Source organism: Leptopilina boulardi, unplaced genomic scaffold (genome assembly GCF_019393585.1).
Source record: "Leptopilina boulardi isolate dan_hultmark-lab unplaced genomic scaffold, ZJU_Lbou_2.1 LbouV2_167, whole genome shotgun sequence".
Taxonomy (NCBI): domain Eukaryota; kingdom Metazoa; phylum Arthropoda; class Insecta; order Hymenoptera; family Figitidae; genus Leptopilina; species Leptopilina boulardi.
This window is the reverse complement of record NW_026137715.1, coordinates 394,886-418,985: the sequence shown is the minus strand read 5'-3', so window position 1 is coordinate 418,985 and position 24,100 is coordinate 394,886. Positions and strand designations below refer to the sequence as shown.

Here is a 24,100-nt window from a genome sequence, read left to right as displayed (position 1 = left end):
TTCAATTTTTCTTAGGCAGACTATTTTATTGCAATTTCTTGCACAAAAGACACCTAAAAGTGTAGAAAAAAATTGACAGCCCGATCCGAGTAGAGGAACACCAATTTTATGACCATTAAAGCGATTTTCGTCAAAAAAAATTTTCAAAAAAATTCAATTTTTCTTAGGCAGACTATTTTATTGCAATTTCTTGCACAAAAGACACCTAAAAGTGTAGAAAAAAATTGACAGCCCGATCCGAGTAGAGGAACACCAATTTTATGACCATTAAAGCGATTTTCGTCAAAAAAAAATTTTCAAAAAAATTCAATTTTTCTTAGGCAGACTATTTTATTGCAATTTCTTGCACAAAAGACACCTAAAAGTGTAGAAAAAAATTGACAGCCCGATCCGAGTAGAGGAACACCAATTTTATGACCATTAAAGCGATTTTCGTCAAAAAAAAATTTTCAAAAAAATTCAATTTTTCTTAGGCAGACTATTTTATTGCAATTTCTTGCACAAAAGACACCTAAAAGTGTAGAAAAAAATTGACAGCCCGATCCGAGTAGAGGAACACCAATTTTATGACCATTAAAGCGATTTTCGTCAAAAAAAATTTTCAAAAAAATTCAATTTTTCTTAGGCAGACTATTTTATTGCAATTTCTTGCACAAAAGACACCTAAAAGTGTAGAAAAAAATTGACAGCCCGATCCGAGTAGAGGAACACCAATTTTATGACCATTAAAGCGATTTTCGTCAAAAAAAAATTTTCAAAAAAATTCAATTTTTCTTAGGCAGACTATTTTATTGCAATTTCTTGCACAAAAGACACCTAAAAGTGTAGAAAAAAATTGACAGCCCGATCCGAGTAGAGGAACACCAATTTTATGACCATTAAAGCGATTTTCGTCAAAAAAAATTTTCAAAAAAATTCAATTTTTCTTAGGCAGACTATTTTATTGCAATTTCTTGCACAAAAGACACCTAAAAGTGTAGAAAAAAATTGACAGCCCGATCCGAGTAGAGGAACACCAATTTTATGACCATTAAAGCGATTTTCGTCAAAAAAAAATTTTCAAAAAAATTCAATTTTTCTTAGGCAGACTATTTTATTGCAATTTCTTGCACAAAAGACACCTAAAAGTGTAGAAAAAAATTGACAGCCCGATCCGAGTAGAGGAACACCAATTTTATGACCATTAAAGCGATTTTCGTCAAAAAAAATTTTCAAAAAAATTCAATTTTTCTTAGGCAGACTATTTTATTGCAATTTCTTGCACAAAAGACACCTAAAAGTGTAGAAAAAAATTGACAGCCCGATCCGAGTAGAGGAACACCAATTTTATGACCATTAAAGCGATTTTCGTCAAAAAAAAATTTTCAAAAAAATTCAATTTTTCTTAGGCAGACTATTTTATTGCAATTTCTTGCACAAAAGACACCTAAAAGTGTAGAAAAAAATTGACAGCCCGATCCGAGTAGAGGAACACCAATTTTATGACCATTAAAGCGATTTTCGTCAAAAAAAAATTTTCAAAAAAATTCAATTTTTCTTAGGCAGACTATTTTATTGCAATTTCTTGCACAAAAGACACCTAAAAGTGTAGAAAAAAATTGACAGCCCGATCCGAGTAGAGGAACACCAATTTTATGACCATTAAAGCGATTTTCGTCAAAAAAAATTTTCAAAAAAATTCAATTTTTCTTAGGCAGACTATTTTATTGCAATTTCTTGCACAAAAGACACCTAAAAGTGTAGAAAAAAATTGACAGCCCGATCCGAGTAGAGGAACACCAATTTTATGACCATTAAAGCGATTTTCGTCAAAAAAAATTTTCAAAAAAATTCAATTTTTCTTAGGCAGACTATTTTATTGCAATTTCTTGCACAAAAGACACCTAAAAGTGTAGAAAAAAATTGACAGCCCGATCCGAGTAGAGGAACACCAATTTTATGACCATTAAAGCGATTTTCGTCAAAAAAAAATTTTCAAAAAAATTCAATTTTTCTTAGGCAGACTATTTTATTGCAATTTCTTGCACAAAAGACACCTAAAAGTGTAGAAAAAAATTGACAGCCCGATCCGAGTAGAGGAACACCAATTTTATGACCATTAAAGCGATTTTCGTCAAAAAAAATTTTCAAAAAAATTCAATTTTTCTTAGGCAGACTATTTTATTGCAATTTCTTGCACAAAAGACACCTAAAAGTGTAGAAAAAAATTGACAGCCCGATCCGAGTAGAGGAACACCAATTTTATGACCATTAAAGCGATTTTCGTCAAAAAAAAATTTTCAAAAAAATTCAATTTTTCTTAGGCAGACTATTTTATTGCAATTTCTTGCACAAAAGACACCTAAAAGTGTAGAAAAAAATTGACAGCCCGATCCGAGTAGAGGAACACCAATTTTATGACCATTAAAGCGATTTTCGTCAAAAAAAATTTTCAAAAAAATTCAATTTTTCTTAGGCAGACTATTTTATTGCAATTTCTTGCACAAAAGACACCTAAAAGTGTAGAAAAAAATTGACAGCCCGATCCGAGTAGAGGAACACCAATTTTATGACCATTAAAGCGATTTTCGTCAAAAAAAAATTTTCAAAAAAATTCAATTTTTCTTAGGCAGACTATTTTATTGCAATTTCTTGCACAAAAGACACCTAAAAGTGTAGAAAAAAATTGACAGCCCGATCCGAGTAGAGGAACACCAATTTTATGACCATTAAAGCGATTTTCGTCAAAAAAAAATTTTCAAAAAAATTCAATTTTTCTTAGGCAGACTATTTTATTGCAATTTCTTGCACAAAAGACACCTAAAAGTGTAGAAAAAAATTGACAGCCCGATCCGAGTAGAGGAACACCAATTTTATGACCATTAAAGCGATTTTCGTCAAAAAAAAATTTTCAAAAAAATTCAATTTTTCTTAGGCAGACTATTTTATTGCAATTTCTTGCACAAAAGACACCTAAAAGTGTAGAAAAAAATTGACAGCCCGATCCGAGTAGAGGAACACCAATTTTATGACCATTAAAGCGATTTTCGTCAAAAAAAAATTTTCAAAAAAATTCAATTTTTCTTAGGCAGACTATTTTATTGCAATTTCTTGCACAAAAGACACCTAAAAGTGTAGAAAAAAATTGACAGCCCGATCCGAGTAGAGGAACACCAATTTTATGACCATTAAAGCGATTTTCGTCAAAAAAAAATTTTCAAAAAAATTCAATTTTTCTTAGGCAGACTATTTTATTGCAATTTCTTGCACAAAAGACACCTAAAAGTGTAGAAAAAAATTGACAGCCCGATCCGAGTAGAGGAACACCAATTTTATGACCATTAAAGCGATTTTCGTCAAAAAAAAATTTTCAAAAAAATTCAATTTTTCTTAGGCAGACTATTTTATTGCAATTTCTTGCACAAAAGACACCTAAAAGTGTAGAAAAAAATTGACAGCCCGATCCGAGTAGAGGAACACCAATTTTATGACCATTAAAGCGATTTTCGTCAAAAAAAAATTTTCAAAAAAATTCAATTTTTCTTAGGCAGACTATTTTATTGCAATTTCTTGCACAAAAGACACCTAAAAGTGTAGAAAAAAATTGACAGCCCGATCCGAGTAGAGGAACACCAATTTTATGACCATTAAAGCGATTTTCGTCAAAAAAAAATTTTCAAAAAAATTCAATTTTTCTTAGGCAGACTATTTTATTGCAATTTCTTGCACAAAAGACACCTAAAAGTGTAGAAAAAAATTGACAGCCCGATCCGAGTAGAGGAACACCAATTTTATGACCATTAAAGCGATTTTCGTCAAAAAAAATTTTCAAAAAAATTCAATTTTTCTTAGGCAGACTATTTTATTGCAATTTCTTGCACAAAAGACACCTAAAAGTGTAGAAAAAAATTGACAGCCCGATCCGAGTAGAGGAACACCAATTTTATGACCATTAAAGCGATTTTCGTCAAAAAAAAATTTTCAAAAAAATTCAATTTTTCTTAGGCAGACTATTTTATTGCAATTTCTTGCACAAAAGACACCTAAAAGTGTAGAAAAAAATTGACAGCCCGATCCGAGTAGAGGAACACCAATTTTATGACCATTAAAGCGATTTTCGTCAAAAAAAAATTTTCAAAAAAATTCAATTTTTCTTAGGCAGACTATTTTATTGCAATTTCTTGCACAAAAGACACCTAAAAGTGTAGAAAAAAATTGACAGCCCGATCCGAGTAGAGGAACACCAATTTTATGACCATTAAAGCGATTTTCGTCAAAAAAAAATTTTCAAAAAAATTCAATTTTTCTTAGGCAGACTATTTTATTGCAATTTCTTGCACAAAAGACACCTAAAAGTGTAGAAAAAAATTGACAGCCCGATCCGAGTAGAGGAACACCAATTTTATGACCATTAAAGCGATTTTCGTCAAAAAAAATTTTTCAAAAAAATTCAATTTTTCTTAGGCAGACTATTTTATTGCAATTTCTTGCACAAAAGACACCTAAAAGTGTAGAAAAAAATTGACAGCCCGATCCGAGTAGAGGAACACCAATTTTATGACCATTAAAGCGATTTTCGTCAAAAAAAAATTTTCAAAAAAATTCAATTTTTCTTAGGCAGACTATTTTATTGCAATTTCTTGCACAAAAGACACCTAAAAGTGTAGAAAAAAATTGACAGCCCGATCCGAGTAGAGGAACACCAATTTTATGACCATTAAAGCGATTTTCGTCAAAAAAAAATTTTCAAAAAAATTCAATTTTTCTTAGGCAGACTATTTTATTGCAATTTCTTGCACAAAAGACACCTAAAAGTGTAGAAAAAAATTGACAGCCCGATCCGAGTAGAGGAACACCAATTTTATGACCATTAAAGCGATTTTCGTCAAAAAAAAATTTTCAAAAAAATTCAATTTTTCTTAGGCAGACTATTTTATTGCAATTTCTTGCACAAAAGACACCTAAAAGTGTAGAAAAAAATTGACAGCCCGATCCGAGTAGAGGAACACCAATTTTATGACCATTAAAGCGATTTTCGTCAAAAAAAAATTTTCAAAAAAATTCAATTTTTCTTAGGCAGACTATTTTATTGCAATTTCTTGCACAAAAGACACCTAAAAGTGTAGAAAAAAATTGACAGCCCGATCCGAGTAGAGGAACACCAATTTTATGACCATTAAAGCGATTTTCGTCAAAAAAAAATTTTCAAAAAAATTCAATTTTTCTTAGGCAGACTATTTTATTGCAATTTCTTGCACAAAAGACACCTAAAAGTGTAGAAAAAAATTGACAGCCCGATCCGAGTAGAGGAACACCAATTTTATGACCATTAAAGCGATTTTCGTCAAAAAAAAATTTTCAAAAAAATTCAATTTTTCTTAGGCAGACTATTTTATTGCAATTTCTTGCACAAAAGACACCTAAAAGTGTAGAAAAAAATTGACAGCCCGATCCGAGTAGAGGAACACCAATTTTATGACCATTAAAGCGATTTTCGTCAAAAAAAAATTTTCAAAAAAATTCAATTTTTCTTAGGCAGACTATTTTATTGCAATTTCTTGCACAAAAGACACCTAAAAGTGTAGAAAAAAATTGACAGCCCGATCCGAGTAGAGGAACACCAATTTTATGACCATTAAAGCGATTTTCGTCAAAAAAAAATTTTCAAAAAAATTCAATTTTTCTTAGGCAGACTATTTTATTGCAATTTCTTGCACAAAAGACACCTAAAAGTGTAGAAAAAAATTGACAGCCCGATCCGAGTAGAGGAACACCAATTTTATGACCATTAAAGCGATTTTCGTCAAAAAAAAATTTTCAAAAAAATTCAATTTTTCTTAGGCAGACTATTTTATTGCAATTTCTTGCACAAAAGACACCTAAAAGTGTAGAAAAAAATTGACAGCCCGATCCGAGTAGAGGAACACCAATTTTATGACCATTAAAGCGATTTTCGTCAAAAAAAATTTTCAAAAAAATTCAATTTTTCTTAGGCAGACTATTTTATTGCAATTTCTTGCACAAAAGACACCTAAAAGTGTAGAAAAAAATTGACAGCCCGATCCGAGTAGAGGAACACCAATTTTATGACCATTAAAGCGATTTTCGTCAAAAAAAAATTTTCAAAAAAATTCAATTTTTCTTAGGCAGACTATTTTATTGCAATTTCTTGCACAAAAGACACCTAAAAGTGTAGAAAAAAATTGACAGCCCGATCCGAGTAGAGGAACACCAATTTTATGACCATTAAAGCGATTTTCGTCAAAAAAAAATTTTCAAAAAAATTCAATTTTTCTTAGGCAGACTATTTTATTGCAATTTCTTGCACAAAAGACACCTAAAAGTGTAGAAAAAAATTGACAGCCCGATCCGAGTAGAGGAACACCAATTTTATGACCATTAAAGCGATTTTCGTCAAAAAAAATTTTTCAAAAAAATTCAATTTTTCTTAGGCAGACTATTTTATTGCAATTTCTTGCACAAAAGACACCTAAAAGTGTAGAAAAAAATTGACAGCCCGATCCGAGTAGAGGAACACCAATTTTATGACCATTAAAGCGATTTTCGTGAAAAAAAAATTTTCAAAAAAATTCAATTTTTCTTAGGCAGACTATTTTATTGCAATTTCTTGCACAAAAGACACCGAAAAGTGTAGAAAAAAATTGACACCCAGATCCAAGTAGAGGAAGACCCTTTTTACCACCAAAAACGCATCGAAAAGCATAAAAAACTTACCAAAAAGTTGTAAATTCAGATGTTCATTACATGAACATTTTGCTTCCTCTTTACGATCAGCAAAATAAATTGCTTCCTCGTGGAGATAGCAAAATTTTATTTACAAAATGTGAATTTTTGATTTTTTAACTTTCATTAATTCTTTAAATTTACCTCAAATGAATACTTTATTTATAATATATCGATCGATTCGTCTTGACGTAAAGAATACGATTTTATTATATATAACCTTAAATTTTCCTATTTAAAAATTTTTTCGATTAAAAAAAAATTTTTTGAAAAATGACCATAAAATTTTTTTTTGGAGGATTTTTCAAAATCCTTTTGTCAAATTTGAGATATTAATATGATAAATGAGCCTACTAAATTTTATCTAAATCCATTAAAACCTGTTAAAGTTATCTTCTAAACAAAAAAAGGATCCACACACACACACACATACATACATCCGGACAATTGATCAGGATCTCATATAACATGTTTCTATAAAGAAAAAAATTTGTTTCCGGCACTTTGAAAAGTTTTATAAACGAAAGGACTACAAAGCTTCCTCTACGAGGAAGCAAAATTACAAGAAACTGCAAAGTTGCAAAAGCAAGTAACGGAATAAGTTAGATTAAAATCAAAAAGTGACAAAATTGATAATAATCGTCGATAAGTAGCAATTTTATAATTCGAAAATTTTTGTAAATTCATCCATTGTAATGCAATTAGAAAATTTTGTATGTTAGAAAATATTTTTTCTTTTATATTTTTTTAATTTAATGAATGTAATTTAATTGTGCTTTCAAAATATGACGTTAATGAATTTCAAAAATATATTCGTAAATAAATATTAATAAAAATATAGGAATCAAAGTAAAATAGATTTTTTATCATTGAATAATGTCTGAGGGGTTGTGATTTTCTATTGTGGTTTAGCTTTTTTCTGTGGTATTTTTGCGAATGGAAATTTAATTCGAAGCTTATTTGCAGCTATTATTGTAAGTAATATAATGAAATTTATATTATAAGTAAATAATTTATAATTTATCAGCTGAGGTCGCTGATTACGAATTTGAAGTCAGTTTTTCAAAATTCAAAATAGTGAATAAAAAAACAGTCTTTACAAAGAAAAACTGACTTTAAATTCGTAATCAGCGACCTTATTAACCCCTTGATACAAAATTCCACAAAATTTCAACATTTTTCAAAAAAATTACCAAATTTTTAAAAATCAATCCTCCATATTTGATCCGCCATTTTGAATTTTCAAAAACTGACTTAAGATTCTTAATCATCGACCTTAGAAACTTTAATACAAAGTTTTACAAAATTTCATCATATAGAATGATCTGTAAACTGATTTTGCCGATTTATTCTTTTATCAATAAATTAATAACATTTTAAATAATTTTATAATTAATTTCACTGATTTAGCGCATTATTTCCATTTTTATTGAGATAGTGTTTATACATATATATATTGTTTGTTTTTATGTTTTGTTACTTTATATTCACAATTCGCATGTTGGTTTGCGTGTATATCAACATATCGAACGATACTAAATTACCCAATAAATTTCGATTGGCTAAAGAAGATATTTTCTTCGGCACGTCGTAAAACTAAAGGGAAAGAGGAGGACATTAACGTATAAGAGAGATCGTAATGCTTGGGCATGCTTGCAACGCTAAATGAACGCGAATTTCAAGAACGAGAAAAAAAAAGAACGAATCAAGAACAAAAAAAATTCGGCATTCAAGTTCTCTTTACGTGATGGATTCCGCGAGATAGTTCTCTTTAAACTTATGCCACGTTTAAACGCCTCTTTTAAAAACGATGGTGATTAAACTTGACCCGTGCTATAAAGCAAAAACGGAACGTAAAAAGCAAAACGAAATTTATCTCATTAAATTTATCTTGTATACCATAGTAATTAATTTTATTAAGGTTATTCATTTTTGCGATATAAATTTTAAAAACTACACTGTTTTAGAGCTCAACTTATAAATATAGATTTGGAAAAATTATTAAAAATTACAAGTCTATTTTGGAATATCTTGGAATTCTTTCAGCTTGAAGCATTAAAAATCAATAAGGAACAATTGCAATTGGCAAATTAGTTAACTACACGGTGGGAATCGTAATAAGTATAGTGCTGTTCCAAGGTGTTGCGGGTTGGAAAAAAAATTGAAGAATGTGCCACTTACAGAATTGTAGGCAACTCGGGTTGAAAAATTATGTGAATTGGTATGAAGCAGACGTTAAAAGAAAGCTATAGGGCAAAAGGACACAAAAATTGCTCACATCCTTTTGATATTCTTTTGGCATTGGATGATAAAACATTTCTTGAGATGATTTCTGGAATTGCATCTAATGCTACAGATTGGTATAGTAAATATATACTGTATTCCTTGTTAGCTGATTGAAAAGAAGATGCATTTCAATAGTCGAAGTCTGGAAATAGACAATTTTTAATGAAAATTTGATGATGCTTATCATATCTAGGTGTTGTATTTAATTTAAAATTAATTTCTACTATTTACTGAGTTATACTAAATCTTGAATTGGTATTCGTAGACTTTTCCAACTGTTAAATCCTTTGCGAAAATAGTTTTAATTTCATAATTACCTTGACGTTTTAATTTTGTAAATTGTATTTCTAATTTCGAAGTTGCTGTTGTAATCATAATTTAAGGACGTAAAAATGTTTTTCCAATTTCTTCATATTGTATAATTAATTTCTGCTGCAATAACGGCTAGATGATCAAAATCTTCGAATAAGATCATTATATTGTTGTCATCAGAATTATCACCTTCAATATTGATCGTTGCTCTCTGGATATCTAGATCGTAGCTCTGGATTTATCTCTGAATCGTAGCTCTGGATTCTGTAATCTGATTCCCTAAGGATCTGGATGAACTTCCCGAATAATTTGATGTATCCCTTATCGCTGCGCAATCAATTATGTTGTCACTGTAATTAGCAATAACATGTTTTATTTTCTTAGCTCTTCATTTAATATAAAATTCTTAATCCTGCTTTCTAAATTTCACTAAAATCTTTGAATAAAATTCAAAAATCTATCTCTAAGCGCCTAATTAATCAGCCAGTACCTCCTTATTTAAAGAACACGTTTTCGATATTTAATAAAAAAATTACCTGCACACAGTCTATTAATTATGTATATATCAATTATTTTCAATCCTTTTAGAAACTTAATTTAATAAAGATATTCAGCTTATTAAAAACAAAAACATAATTAAAATATAAGATTAAAATCTGATAATATTTGACAAAAAGAAAAAAAATACATTGTTCTTAAGTCACGAAATGTAAAATTTTGTCATGAACAAAAGATTTTATCAATTTTGGTGGGGCAAAACGTGGTAGAATCGACAATCACTTAATGCTTAATGACTTGTAATGCGGTTTCGCAAACGCCCCGAGATGGTCTAGATGGCACTTCTCGTGTGTGTATATATATATATATATATATATATATATATATATATATATATATATATATATATATATATATATATATGTATGCCTCTAGGCCATTAAGCAGGTGCCCGCGAATGAACGAGAGAGGAGAGACTATATCTTGCCGGGTAGATTGAATTCCATCGTTGCAAATATAGACCAGGAAGATTCTCAAGGCCTAATAAATAAACATCATTATTTGATATCGCGCCGTTCACCTGTCTTTTTCTCTCTGTCTGTTTGCCAAAGTGGTTATTCCCTTTTTCTCTCTCCCAATCATTATAATGTACATTACGCTGTCGTCATTTATAAATGTGAACCGGAACAACATGAATGTAATTTAACCTACATTTTATGATTAGCTGTAGTATTTTCTGATTAGTAGTTGGGGGAAAAAAAAATATTTTCTCCAATTGATAAAATCTCTTTGCTGTCATTAATTAAATCATTTTGAATTCGAACTGGTTTTTTTTTCTATTTTTCAATTCCACTTATTTTCTTCCTGAAACTCACAATCAGTGCGGAGTATTTGCGAAAGGAAGAAAAGGATTTTTTTCTGTATCCGAATATTTTCAAAAAATTGTAAACTAAAATCTTACACAGATGGCAAATAAATCTCTTGTAGCTTTAATTTTCATTTAACTAAAAAATTATATCTGGATTTATTTCTTGGAATTTACAGAATAATGCGCAAAGTTATAGACTTTCAGGTATACAGTTTTCGAGATTATTTCACGAAAATTAAATGAAGTCAAATGAAATAAATCACTGCTAACTATGTCAGAAAAACACAGTTCCTATACAACAGATATGGTCATCGAAATTACAGTATTCTAAATGAACACTGCTCTGCTAATCTAAAATCCTTGCTTTCGAGATAATTTAATGGTGGAAAAATATTTAAATTTCCCTACAAAATACATGTAAACACATTTCGTATCATTTTGGTATTATATATAAAATATATTTTTATATATCGTGAAAGGGCGCGCTCATCAGTGTACATCGACCTCTTCTATATATATATATATATATATATATATATATATATATATATATATATATATATATATATATACTTATATCCGGCTTGCTTAGGTTATATAAACTTAAAGAGTTGAGAAAACGAAGTTGACCTAGGCTCGTTAGAAGATTCGTAAATTCAACATTAAACATCCTCGACGCGGTTGTAGTATATGTCTTTTTGCGACGCGAATTCCAGGTCGAAGTCCCGTGTTCTTAGACACGTTTTCATACCCCATAAGGTCATCTTAGGTCGTATTGACATTGCAAGGGTCATTATAGCATCCATACCTCATATTTCATTCCGCGAGCACCTACCACCATCGTTTCAATTATTATTAACGATTCACACGACTTTCAGCACTCGTTTCATTTAGAATCTTATTTTACAATCTTCAAACATCGCCACTACTCGCGTCATCTATTAGTTTCTTAAATATAAATTCTGACATATTTATAAAATGAATTATATTATTTTTGCTTTCCATTTTTTTTTTTTGGTCATTAATTGCACGAAATTAATTTCCTAATTTACATGGAAAATTATTTCCCCCTTAAGATTTATTGATAAATATACATATGTATATATACATAGAAAAACAATTTTACAATGACTGGATTATTTTTTTCCAGTTTCAAATTCTAATAAAGGAGAAAAAAAAATTATAATTCCCTCCAAGATTCTCAAGGTGCAATCATTTAATGTACCGGCGTTAAATAACTTTTAAACAAGAAGAAACTGTATATTTTCTCAAAAACTCGGTAATTTGCAGCTCCTTTTTTTTTTGTTCTTCTTTATTTTTTGTGCGTTTGTAATACGGGCAACAGCTTTTAATAATTCTTTTAAAGAAATGCATGACGTGCCATTTGTATTTTTTTTTATTGCAAAAGTTTTCCAATTTCTTTACCTTTCGCAGGCAGCAACAGCAGAACACTGGAGACTCGGTCCCGTGACGATTACGGGCAGTTGGGTTTTGCGACCTGAAAATACCACAGTGAGAAATAAGAGGTCGTTTGTAGAGGTTTGGAGAAGGAGGATTCTTGAGATTTTAAAGTATCCCAAATTCTTGTCCCACGCTCACTACAACGACAACGACAATAATTTCGGCAGAAAGAACAGAAGCATGGAAAATTCAGAATTTTATTTTCCCTTTCATTAAGATTTTTACGATTTTAATAACATTGTTACAGATATATTTGCTAATTCTTTAAATGTTTTTAAGTCGATATTAACCCCTTCGCAGTGTAGCAGAAATAATGCTTCCGTACCCCGTATGTGGGAAATTTTTTTTTTTTTTAAACTTGATATTACCATACCTAAGAATACCCATTGACAAGTTTATCGTATTGTGTCTACTTATTTTTTTTAGATGCTACTATAGGGGTCATACACACTTGTGGCACTACATTTTTATGCCTCTATAGAGGTCAATAAACGTGAAGGGGTTAATTAAATTAATATTATGATTGAAGTATTTTGTTTCCATTTGAGAAATGATTGAATTGCTCATTGCTTATTCATATATGATACAGTGTGAGAATACCTTTAAGCTTTACTTGTGAAATGCAGTTACAAATTGTGTCCGCACTCTTACTTTAACTTCTGAATTTATTAACGCTACCCAACCCTGAAATACATTCGATTCCAACCTAATATTGCCTTTTTGTAAACATAACCTCAACTACAAATTATACATTTTTTTACAAGTTTTATAGTGATTGAACAAAGTCTTTTTTAATATTCTTTTTCTATTTTTTTACACATTTTTTCAACAACTTTTCTAATTTAACCAGGTAAAATGGTTATCTCAAATGATTTGATTACCAATCACTTATATACATAAATGATACAGTGTGAACACACCATTAAACCTAAAGCTTTACTAGTATAATGCAGACGCAAATTGTGTCCGTACCCTTACTTTAACGCTACCCAACTCTGAAACACATTCGATTCCAACCTAACATGACTGTTAACAGTTAATAGAATTGTTTCAAGTAATGATTTTCTTGATCGATATTTAAAAAAAACGGTTTCGTAATAAGATAAGATGTCAGAAAATAAAAAGCAATCTGGGTCCTACTACAGAAAAAGAAAATTACAAGAAACTGTTGAGTTGCAAATCTAAGCTATTATTATCTAAATTTTAATGAACGCTTTATGATTCCAGCAGTACTTGACAACATCGAGACATTTCGTGTGACACGAGTATTTTTGACGAAAAGTAAACAAAGCGATTTTTCTAAATAAATACCGTCGAAGTTTAAAAAGTCACAGAATAAGTGAGATTAAAATCAAAAAGTGACAAAATTGATAATAATCGTCGATAAGTAGCAATTTTATAATTCGAAAATTTTTGTAAATTCATGCATCTTAATGCATGCATTAGAAAATTTGTAGGTTAGGAAATATTTTTTCTTTTATTTCTTTTTAATTTAATGAATGTAATTTAATTGTGCTGTCAAAGTATTACGTAAATAAATTTCAAAAATATATTCGCAAATAAATATTAAGGAAAATATAAGAATCAAAGTAAAATAAATTTTTTTTATCATTAAATAATGTCTAATGTGTTGTGATTTTCTCTTGTGTTTTAGCTTTTTTCTGTGGTATTTTCGCAAATGAAAATTTAATTTAAAGCTTATTTGCAGCTATTATTGTAAGTAATATAATAAAATTTATATTATAAATGAATAAATTTTATGTATAATTTTTAATAAAAATAGATAATGAAATATTAAAGTAAGATAGATAATAAATTTATTTTTAAGTCATTAATGATCTAATTTCAATAATAAAAATCTTTTTCGCATATAATTTAAGTATTATTTCATTGAAAAAGATTGATTTATTAAAATTAGTTCGTAAATTTCTGTTTTCTTTTTATTGTAGTGTTTTATTTATAAAACTAAATTTAAATTTCCCGCTTCATTTGCCACTCAAAACTGCTCAAGTCAAGTGTACGATTATTTTTGTAGTTACTCAACGACTCCTATAGTACTCGGCCTTCACTTTTACATTGCGTTTCACTCCCGCGTGGTTGGTTCTAGCCAGAGTAGTAATTCATTTAATGTTATAAATCAAGAATCACTTGAATCATCAGAGGTGAATTCGCATTTCTATTTGAAAAAATACTTAATTACATATTGTTATTTTGATAAGCCTATTTAATTTATAATAATGCTACTACCTATTTAGTCTGCAATTGTATCGTTTAATCATTAGCAAATCTGTGTGTTTGTCAAAAGTGTTAAAATAATTAAAAATATTTATAATAGAAAAATTTTCTAAATGGAAATTACCTAGTAAATAATTTCTTATTTACCATTTTTCAAAATCTTGCAAATTTCCTTTGTAACAATGGAATCTTCCAATGATTCCAAAGTATCAAGGAAATATTCTACTGGAACATCATGAAGTCTTCCAATAATCGTCTAAATCAAAAAGGAGCAGATCGTAAAGCGAATCCACAACAGATCTTTCAAGCGAAAAAAAAACCTAAACCTTTTCAACAAACAATAGATCTCAAAACATTAGGATTAGAATCATCGTTCCATTATTATCTTGAGAGGAAGAGGAAGTTCAATATGGCAAGATCAAATATTTTGTACACATGTTTAAATCGACCGTAACGATGTGGCCTCATAAATAATCCGAATGCAACACCGATAATATCGTTCGATGCATTGTCTCTCGATCTTCTACTGCTCTTGTTGATTCTATAGGTATATATATATATATATATTGTATATACTAGATTCAAAGGGGGAAAACGAGGAAGCAGACACACGAGACAACAAAAGCTTGCTGCCTACTTTCAGGCGTGGAAACAAAACGATCGAGCGCAAGGTTGCTATGTAATGTCGCGACTGTCGATGTTCATGGCTCACGTTGCGATTCCTCTACAATGATATCACGTTTATTTCACTAGGAGAAAAAGAGAGAGAGAGAGAAAGGGAAACAGACAGACAGAGAAAAAGAGAGACGGAGAAACATTGCTCCCGATAATGTTTAATGACATTATTGACAGAATATACGTGAGCGCTAATGAACGCCGTTAAAACTTCATCAAGTTCCACTTTTCACATATATATATATATATATAGATAAACGCGCTACCAGCTAATAAGTTACTATTGAAAAATAATCAACTTTTCAATAAACTCGAGAATCAATATAACAATGGACATATACTATATTCTTCATTATATATATAACAACATCGTATTGGCTATATTTCAAATACGATTTTTGTCAATTACCTGTTATCGCATTGATTATTATAACATATATATACGCATAGAATTTTATTCATTGAAATGTATTACTGATTACTTTTATACAATTCAAATTGTAACCATCAGCTTGTTACGAACCGAAAAATATTAATTATAAAAATTATTATTTCCTATGTCTTCCTATCTCATATAGGAATTAACAGTGAGGATTTTTGTTCTCAATGTTGCTTTTATTAATATTATTGTGCTTGTTATAGTTGTTGTTATGTTTGTTCATATGGTTGCTTTTGTTGTTGTTATTAACATTATTGTTGCCACTGTGTTAATTGTTATTGTTCTTGTCCTAGTTGTTATTTTCTTAATTATTATTGTTGTAAATGTTATTTTTGATGTTTTTGTTATTGCTGTTGTTATAATTGTTTATGTTATTGTTTTTGATATAGTTGTTATAATTGTTTATATGATTATTTTTATTGGTTCGTTGTTGCCACTGGTTTGATTGTAATAGTTTTTATTGGTCATGTATTAGTCGTTATTATTGTTATTACTGTTGTTATTGTTCTTGTTATTTTTATTGTTATTGCCTTTTTTAAGCTATTATTGTTCTTTATATTGTTAATGTTGTTTTTGTTTTTATAGTTTTTGTTTTTTTTTTATTATTGTTATTTTTAAAGTTATTTTTGTTGTTCTAGTTTTTGTTCTTGTTATAGTTGTTATTGGTTTAATTATTATTGTTTCTATCATTGCTGTTATTCTTTTTGTTATAGTTGTTGCTGTTGTAGTTATTATTATTGTTTTTGTAATTGATTTAATTGTCATTGTTGGCATTGTTTTAATTGTTATTGTTCTTGTTATTCATATTGTTCTCTATATTGTTAATGTTATTTTTGTTTTTATAGTTTTTGTTCTTTTTATAGTTGTTATTGTTAATGTTATTTTTGTTGTTATAGTTTTTGCTTTTGTTATAGTTGTTGTTAATGTTAAAGTTGTTGTTATTGTTAAAGTTATTTTTGTTGTTATAGTTTTTGTTCTTGTTATAGTTGTTGTTATTGTTTTAATTATTATTGTTTCTATCATTGCTGTTATTCTTTTTGTTATAGTTGTTGCTGTTGTTGTTTATATGGTTGTTTATATTGTTGTAGTTATTATTATTGTTTTTGTAATTGATTTAATTGTCATTGTTGGCATTGTTTTAATTGTTATTTTTGTTATTGTTCTTGTTATTCATATTGTTATTGTCATTTTTGGTATTGTTGTTATTGTTATTGGACGAAAACTATCAAAATTCCGATGAAATCTCTATAGAAAATATTATTGATGAAATTTTTTTTACAACTGATATTTCCATATGGAATTAATTTTATTTTCTGATTGGCTATTCTAATATGCTAATAATTTTTAACGAACCAATCAAAATTTGATTATCGACCGGAGTACACTGTACGCATATATAGTTTGATCTAGAGGTAAATTTTTGAGCTGATAAAGTAAACTATTCCCGAGACGTGTATTTGACTAATTGTAAATTGTAGTCCTAGTGAAAGCGCAATACATTTGAAGCATGGTGATTGATTTTACCTAATAACGACGGGTTGTCAAGATAAAGGGGCTCAAAATTTTGACCAACACGCACGTGTCTCCTTTAATCTATTTCCTATTAACAAGTAACTTGCATTAAGATTGATTCGATTGAACTACAGATGTATAATTACAAGTGTATAATGAACGACTTTTTTTTTACAAAAATTTAAGAATATATATAGTAATTGTAATAAGATAAAATAAAAAAATTTTTAATTAAAACGAAATATTTTCTCTAATATTAAAAAAAAGAAATTAGTTTTTGTTTTAGTAACAATTTAAGAATTTTTAAAAGAACTAATTAAGATTAAATTAGAATCACTTGAATCTTAATTTAAAAATTTTAATCTAAATGCGAATTCTCAGAATTTAAACTATCCAGACCTAATTGAATATACGTTGGACCTACATTGAACCTATATTGCACTATAAACCATCATTGGACCTAAATTGAACCTACTTTAAACCTACATTGGGCATAAATTGACCTAAATTGGACCTACTTTAACATATATTAAACCTACTTTAGACCCACATTAGACCTACCATGAAACTTTTTGACCTATAGTCAAATTAGACATAGTACATTAGACCTACGTTGAACCTATATTTGACTTAGTTTAAACCTACAATAGACCTACTTTGACCTATATTGTACCTAATTTAAACCTAAATTAGACCAAAATTACCTTCATTGGACCTACTTCGACCTATATTAAACCTACTTTGGACCTACATTAGACCTACTATGAACCTTTTTGACCTCTATTAAACCTACATTAGACCTACGTTGAACCTATATTTGACCTAGTTTAAACCTACAATAGACCTAGTTTAAATCTACAATAGACCTACTTTGACCTATATTGTACCTAATTTAAACCTCAATTAGACCTAAATTACCTTCATTGGACCTACTTTGACCTACTTTTAACCTACATTGGACCTAGTTTGAACCTATATAAGACCAAAAAGACCTACATTGAACCTACTTTTAACCTATTATGACCTACATTGGACCTATGTTTACCCTATAATTAACAAGTTGTAGGTTCAACAAAAAATCCCAAATAGGTTTAAAATAGGTCCAATGCAGATTGTAAAAAAGATTTAAATGTAAGTTAAATTTTTGCGGTATTTGTTTTTATTTTTATAAACTTGTTGTTAGAAAAATATACTTGTACACCAACACTCTCATGTATAACATGATTAACAAAAAGATTTATATATATTGTTGTTGACATCGTTTTATTAAATTGTAAATTCAACAAGATTAAAGATAATGGCTCTAACAAGCTTAACTGAAAATACAGCTTGTAAATAAAGAGCACTTTGCGAAGAATCTGAAAAGCATCACGTTTTTCAATGTTGATGCTTTACGACTTACGGGACGTTACACTGACATGCTTGAAATAGTCGATCATGGGATTCCAGCAGCGTTCCATGGAGCTAATTGCCCATCTCTTTCTTGTCCAGAGAGTTGCATTGCTCGTTGCAGAGAGTGAGGTAAACTTTCAATAGGACGATGACCATCTGGACCGTGAAATTCAAACACCGCGCGTATACACACACACATATATATATATTATGTACAGTATATGGCCTATATCTGTGTGTGTGAGTGCATTCTCCCACGATACCCGGAAACGAAAAAGTATATCTTTTCAACATTTTCGGAGATTACTTATCTGCTATTTAATTTGAACTGCATTTATAAGATTCTTATTCTTTATTCTGTCTTCTTATAGCTATATTCTATTTTCTTTCCGTACAATTTCCTTTCATTCTTCTCATTGTGAGATTTTATTATTATTTTATTTTTTCGTTGTATACAATCAATTTAGGCCATTTAAATTTTTTTTTTTTTTTTTTTTTTTTTTTTTTTTTTTTTTTTTTTTTTAATTCTGAGGTATATTTTGCGTTGAAAATTGTCTTGCCCCTTATATGTTTTCTACTTGTGAACTTCTTTTTTCTTTTTTTATTCACAAAAGAACAAGATTCAATTATATTATTATCACTTTACAGAAAAAAGCGTAAACTTAAATTAAGAATATATTCTTGGTGCAAATTTAAAAATATTTTTATACTTAAATTCAATTTATATTATTCTTAAAATAAGAATAAATAGTTAATATATTAATTTAAATATAAAATATTCTTAAATATATATTCTTGTTTTAAGAGTAATATATACTGAATTTAAGTATAAAATATTCTTAATTAGGCGACAAGAATATTTTCTTAATTTCAGTTGACGGATTTTTCTGTGTTTTTAAATCCTTTTAGTTCTTCTATTGCACGTTTAAATAATATTACATCGAAAAAAGAAATTCTTGTTTTGAGAGGATTCCTCTTATTTTGATGCATATTTTCCTCTAGAATATCACGTAAAAGGATTCCTCTTATTTTATGAGGATTATTCTCTATTCAAGAATTTTTCCTTTTAAAATGAGAGGAAAATACTCTTCGATTAAGAGTAATATTCTTGATTCAAGAGGATTTTTGCAAAAGGAATTTTCCTCTATTTTCAAAGATATTTTTTTTTATTGTATTAAACCAAAGAGAATATTCTAAGTTCTGAGAATATTAATGTTATTTTGAAGAGATTATTCTCAATGTAAGAGGAATTTGCTAAAGCAGTCCTCTTACTACGATCCTCTTCAAAAAAAAGGAAAATAGCGTACAAGATAAATACTCTTGTTAATAAAATAAAATAAAATTTAAAAAGATTTTAAAAGAGGAATTCTCCTCTCAAAACAAGAATATTTTTTTTCAGTGATAGTCAGTTTTAGTATGGAAAAATCACTTATAATCTGTGATTTCCGCTTTGGTACTAAATTAGTAAAACTGTTAGAAAGAGAGAGAGAGAGAGAGAGAGAGAGAGAGAGAGAGAGAGAGAGAGAGAGAGAGAGAGAGAGAGAGAGAGGAGAGAGAGAGAGAGAGAGAGAGAGAGAGAGAGAGAGAGAGAGAGAGAGAGAGAGAGAGAGAGAGAGAGAGAGAGAGAGAGAGAGAGAGAGAGAGAGAGAGAGAGAGAGAGAGAGAGAGAGAGAGAGAGAGAGAGAGAGAGAGAGAGAGAGAGAGAGAGAGAGAGAGAGAGAGAGAGAGAGAGAGAGAGAGAGAGAGAGAGAGAGAGAGAGAGAGAGAGAGAGAGAGAGAGAGAGAGAGAGAGAGAGAGAGAGAGAGAGAGAGAGAGAGAGAGAGAGAGAGAGAGAGAGAGGAGTATGTAATAAACCTTAGGGAATTTGAAGACAATCCTTTCGAACTTATGTTTTTGAAGACACACATACTGTCATTTATAGCTTCAAGCTCCATTTATTACTAACTTCAACATCTGTGTTCTTCTTCTTCTTCTTTTTTTGAAATTTATTTTCCCTCTTACCTCAAAATAGAAGTACTTTAATAATGATTTTACTCATAGTCCTAATCCGTAAAAAAAAACTATAGACGCTCATAATTTAATTGAAGGGAGAAATTATTTTGTATCGTTAAATCTATTTTTGAACTCTAATTTCTTAAAAAAAAAATCATTAAATTTCCACTGTACATCCAATTTTAATGGAGTTAGGAAAAAAAACACTTGAGTTATTTCTAAAAATATATACTACACGTATATTAGTAAATTCAATTCATTATAAAGCATTTTAAAGAGGTAAAAGCATTTTATTTTTTAACGATACATCTTATGTTCGAAAATAATTTTTTGATAATAGAAAAGAAGTTAATTATAATTATAAAAAATAAATAAAATAATGCAAATAATAATAAAATAGTTAATTAATAATAATAATAATAATAATAATAATAATAATAATAAAATTACAATTACAATAATATATTCAAATTTTCTTAATCTTAATAATAATTGAATTCTCCATATTTTATTTTTAAAAGTTGATAACTTACAGTCGGTAAATACTCGGTCGGTAATACTTCTTCCTGTCGATAAGTTAGGAAACTTTTAACGGATTAAGTAAAACTTTATACATCCGGTTAAGAGGTAAATAAGATTCCTACTTTACCGACTGCTGCTAAGGTAGGAATCTACATTACCTACCAAATTGTTTTTTTGAACCTTTATCCTTATCTTTTTATAAATTATTATCCATTTAAAAAAAAAATGGTTTCTTTCAAAAAATTGAGTTTTTAAAGTTTTCTACAATCAATTCTACATTTCGAAATAATTAAAAAAGAAAATAAAATTTAAATTAGACCGAAGAAAAAAAATGAATCTGAATCCACCTTATTATAGAAAGCAAAATTTTTATTCGCTGTTCTAAAATATAAAATGGAGAATTGATTAAAAGTATGAAAGACAGAGATTAGATTCAGTGCAAAATAAATTAAATTTCATACTCAATAAAATAGTGAAAAATACCAACAAATAAAACAAAATAGAAGTTATATTAGCCCAATAAAAATAAGATTTAAACTAATAACCTACTGATAGTAACTACTCAATCGATAATACTGATTCCTGTCGATAAGTCAGGAAACTATGTAACGGTAAATAAGATTCCTTCCTTACCGACTGCTGATAAGATAGGAATCTATATTTACAGCTCCCTTGTTTTCTAATTTTTAAATATCGCTTTTTGAAAAAAATCGTTTCCTTCTAAAATATGTTTTTTTTACTTTTTCTACAATTCTATATCACTAAATGTTAAAAAATTTCAAAAAATGAAAATTAGATTACCCCTATGGAAAAAAGAATCTAAACTCCACCTGATTACAGGAAGCAAGGTTTTTATTCAAAGACCTCAAAAATGCTACATAATATTCCTACCTTACCGACTGCTAATAAGGTAGAAATCTAAATTGTCCACCACTTTGTTTTCTAACCCTTAAACTTATCTTTTTTATATCATTTGTATTCTTTTCCAAAAGAATGTGTTTTTAAAAAAAAAAATTCGTTAACTGGTTTATCGCCAAATAATTTTAAAAAACGTAAAAAATTAAAAAATAGCAAATGAAAAAAGCAAAATGAGAAATTTTTTTAATAAAAATAATAATTTTTTTTTAATAATTAATAATATAATTAGAAATAATACATATATGCATACACTCGTAATAACGCAAAATATAATGCGTCTATAGAATCATAAGTAGGTTTATGCCTCTCATAATCAGATCTCTTTTACAATTTCGACATATAAGATTTTATTGCTTGTGATGTAGTTTTTATCTATAAAAAAAATATAATAAAAAAAAATTTGTTATCGAGTGTGCAAGTTGTAATCCCGTTGTAACCTTGTTGACTGCGGTGTATATATATATGTATATAGTATATAAGAAGTAAAAGATCGTCTCTTCTCTTGGATGGATACAGGTAATCCTTACTTCCTATTGTCGATCTATCGATAGCCTCTTAAGCAAGTGACAGGCGAAAGGCGCGCACACGCGCGTCCATCAACAAGTCGTTAACTTTAACCACGCGTTTGTATGTGACTCCCCCCTTGAATCGAGAAACATTCTTTTTTTCTCTCCCCCATCTCCCCCCCCCTCAACCCTTCACGTCATGCCATCTATATAAACTTTTATAACACATTAAATTGCTTACTTAGATTAGACTTCTTATAACGCATACTGTTGTTGATTTTCAATTAAGAATTTTTCAAATTGTTCCAATCATTGAATTTTTTCTATTTTCAGGATAATTGAAAAATTAAATTTATATGATAAATTTTAAGCGTTTATATTGAGAATGATGTTGCAAACTTTTTTTTTTTTTTTAAATATTCTAATGTGCAATTGAGACCACACACATGGGAAAGTTTCTTTAAAAGCAGCGCAATAGCTACTTTATTTATTTTATTTCTTGGCACACTTAAAAGTCACAAGGAATGCCATCTAATTAAATCAAGCAAGATTCCTCATTTCTCCTTTTTAATCATATATTTAGTTATAATGAAATGAAAGGAAACATTTTTTTTTACAAAATCGCAAAAGATTAGGATAAATATAATACGTATGTAGTTGGAAAAAAGAAATTATAATTTCTTCTTTAGGTTCTTTTTTTGCAGTTAGATATTTATAATCGGAGACCTTAGAAAGCGAGTAATATTTTTACTAATGTAAAATATTTTGACGAACACACACGGAAAAAAAGAAAAAGTAATTTTTACTACTTTCATATAGTAAAACGGGAACTGACCGAAGTTTTTGCGCATCTCTGGCAACTTTTACTCCAAAAATAGTAAAATTTACTCCAGAAATAGTAAAAATTACTACGGAACAATAAAATTTACTCCAAAAATAGTCAATTTACTCCAGAAATAGTAAAAATTACTATACGGAACAGTAAAATTTACTACAAAAATAGTAAATTTTACTATTTTTGGAGTAAAAGTTGGCAGAGATGCGCAAAAACTTCAGGCAGTTCCCGTTTTACTATGAAAGTAGTAAAAATTAATTTTTCTTTCATTATTTATTTTTATTAAAAATTTTACATAAAAATTATTTATTTATGATATAATTTTCATTATATGACTTACAATAATAGCTGCAAATAAGCTTTAAATTAAACCATTCGCGAAAATACCACAGAAAAAAGCTAAAACACAAGAGAAAATCACAACACATTAGACATTATTTAATGATAAAAAAAATTTATTTTACTTTGATTCTTATATTTTCCTTAATATTTATTTGCGAATATATTTTTGAAATTTATTTACGTAATACTTTGACAGCACAATTAAATTACATTCATTAAATTAAAAAGAAATAAAAGAAAAAATATTTTCTAACCTACAAATTTTCTAATGCATGCATTAAGATGCATGAATTTCCAAAAATTTTCGAATTATAAAATTGCTACTTATCGATGATTATTATCAATTTTGTCACTTTTTGATTTTAATCTCACTTATTCTGTGATTTTTTAAACTTCGACGGTATTTATTTAGAAAAATCGCTTTGTTTACTTTTCGTCAAAAATACTCGTGTCACACGAAATGTCTCGATGTTGTCAAGTACTGCTGGAATCATAAAGCGTTCATTAAAATTTAGATAATAATAGCTTAGATTTGCAACTCAACAGTTTCTTGTAATTTTCTTTTTCTGTAGTAGGACCCATA

General features: G+C 28.7%; 1 protein-coding gene across 1 annotated transcript in view; it reads right to left on the bottom strand.

Annotated features, from left to right (window-relative positions):
* Positions 1–15,639: 15,639 nt before the first annotated feature.
* The window catches only part of LOC127277426 (uncharacterized protein DDB_G0287625-like), a 33,559-nt gene continuing 25,098 nt past the window's right edge, over positions 15,640–24,100 (bottom strand). Inside the window, 3 exon segments of the mRNA XM_051298528.1 lie at positions 15,640–15,760; positions 16,139–16,216; positions 16,346–16,719. Of these exon segments, the coding sequence (XP_051154485.1) occupies positions 15,640–15,760; positions 16,139–16,216; positions 16,346–16,719 (573 nt within the window).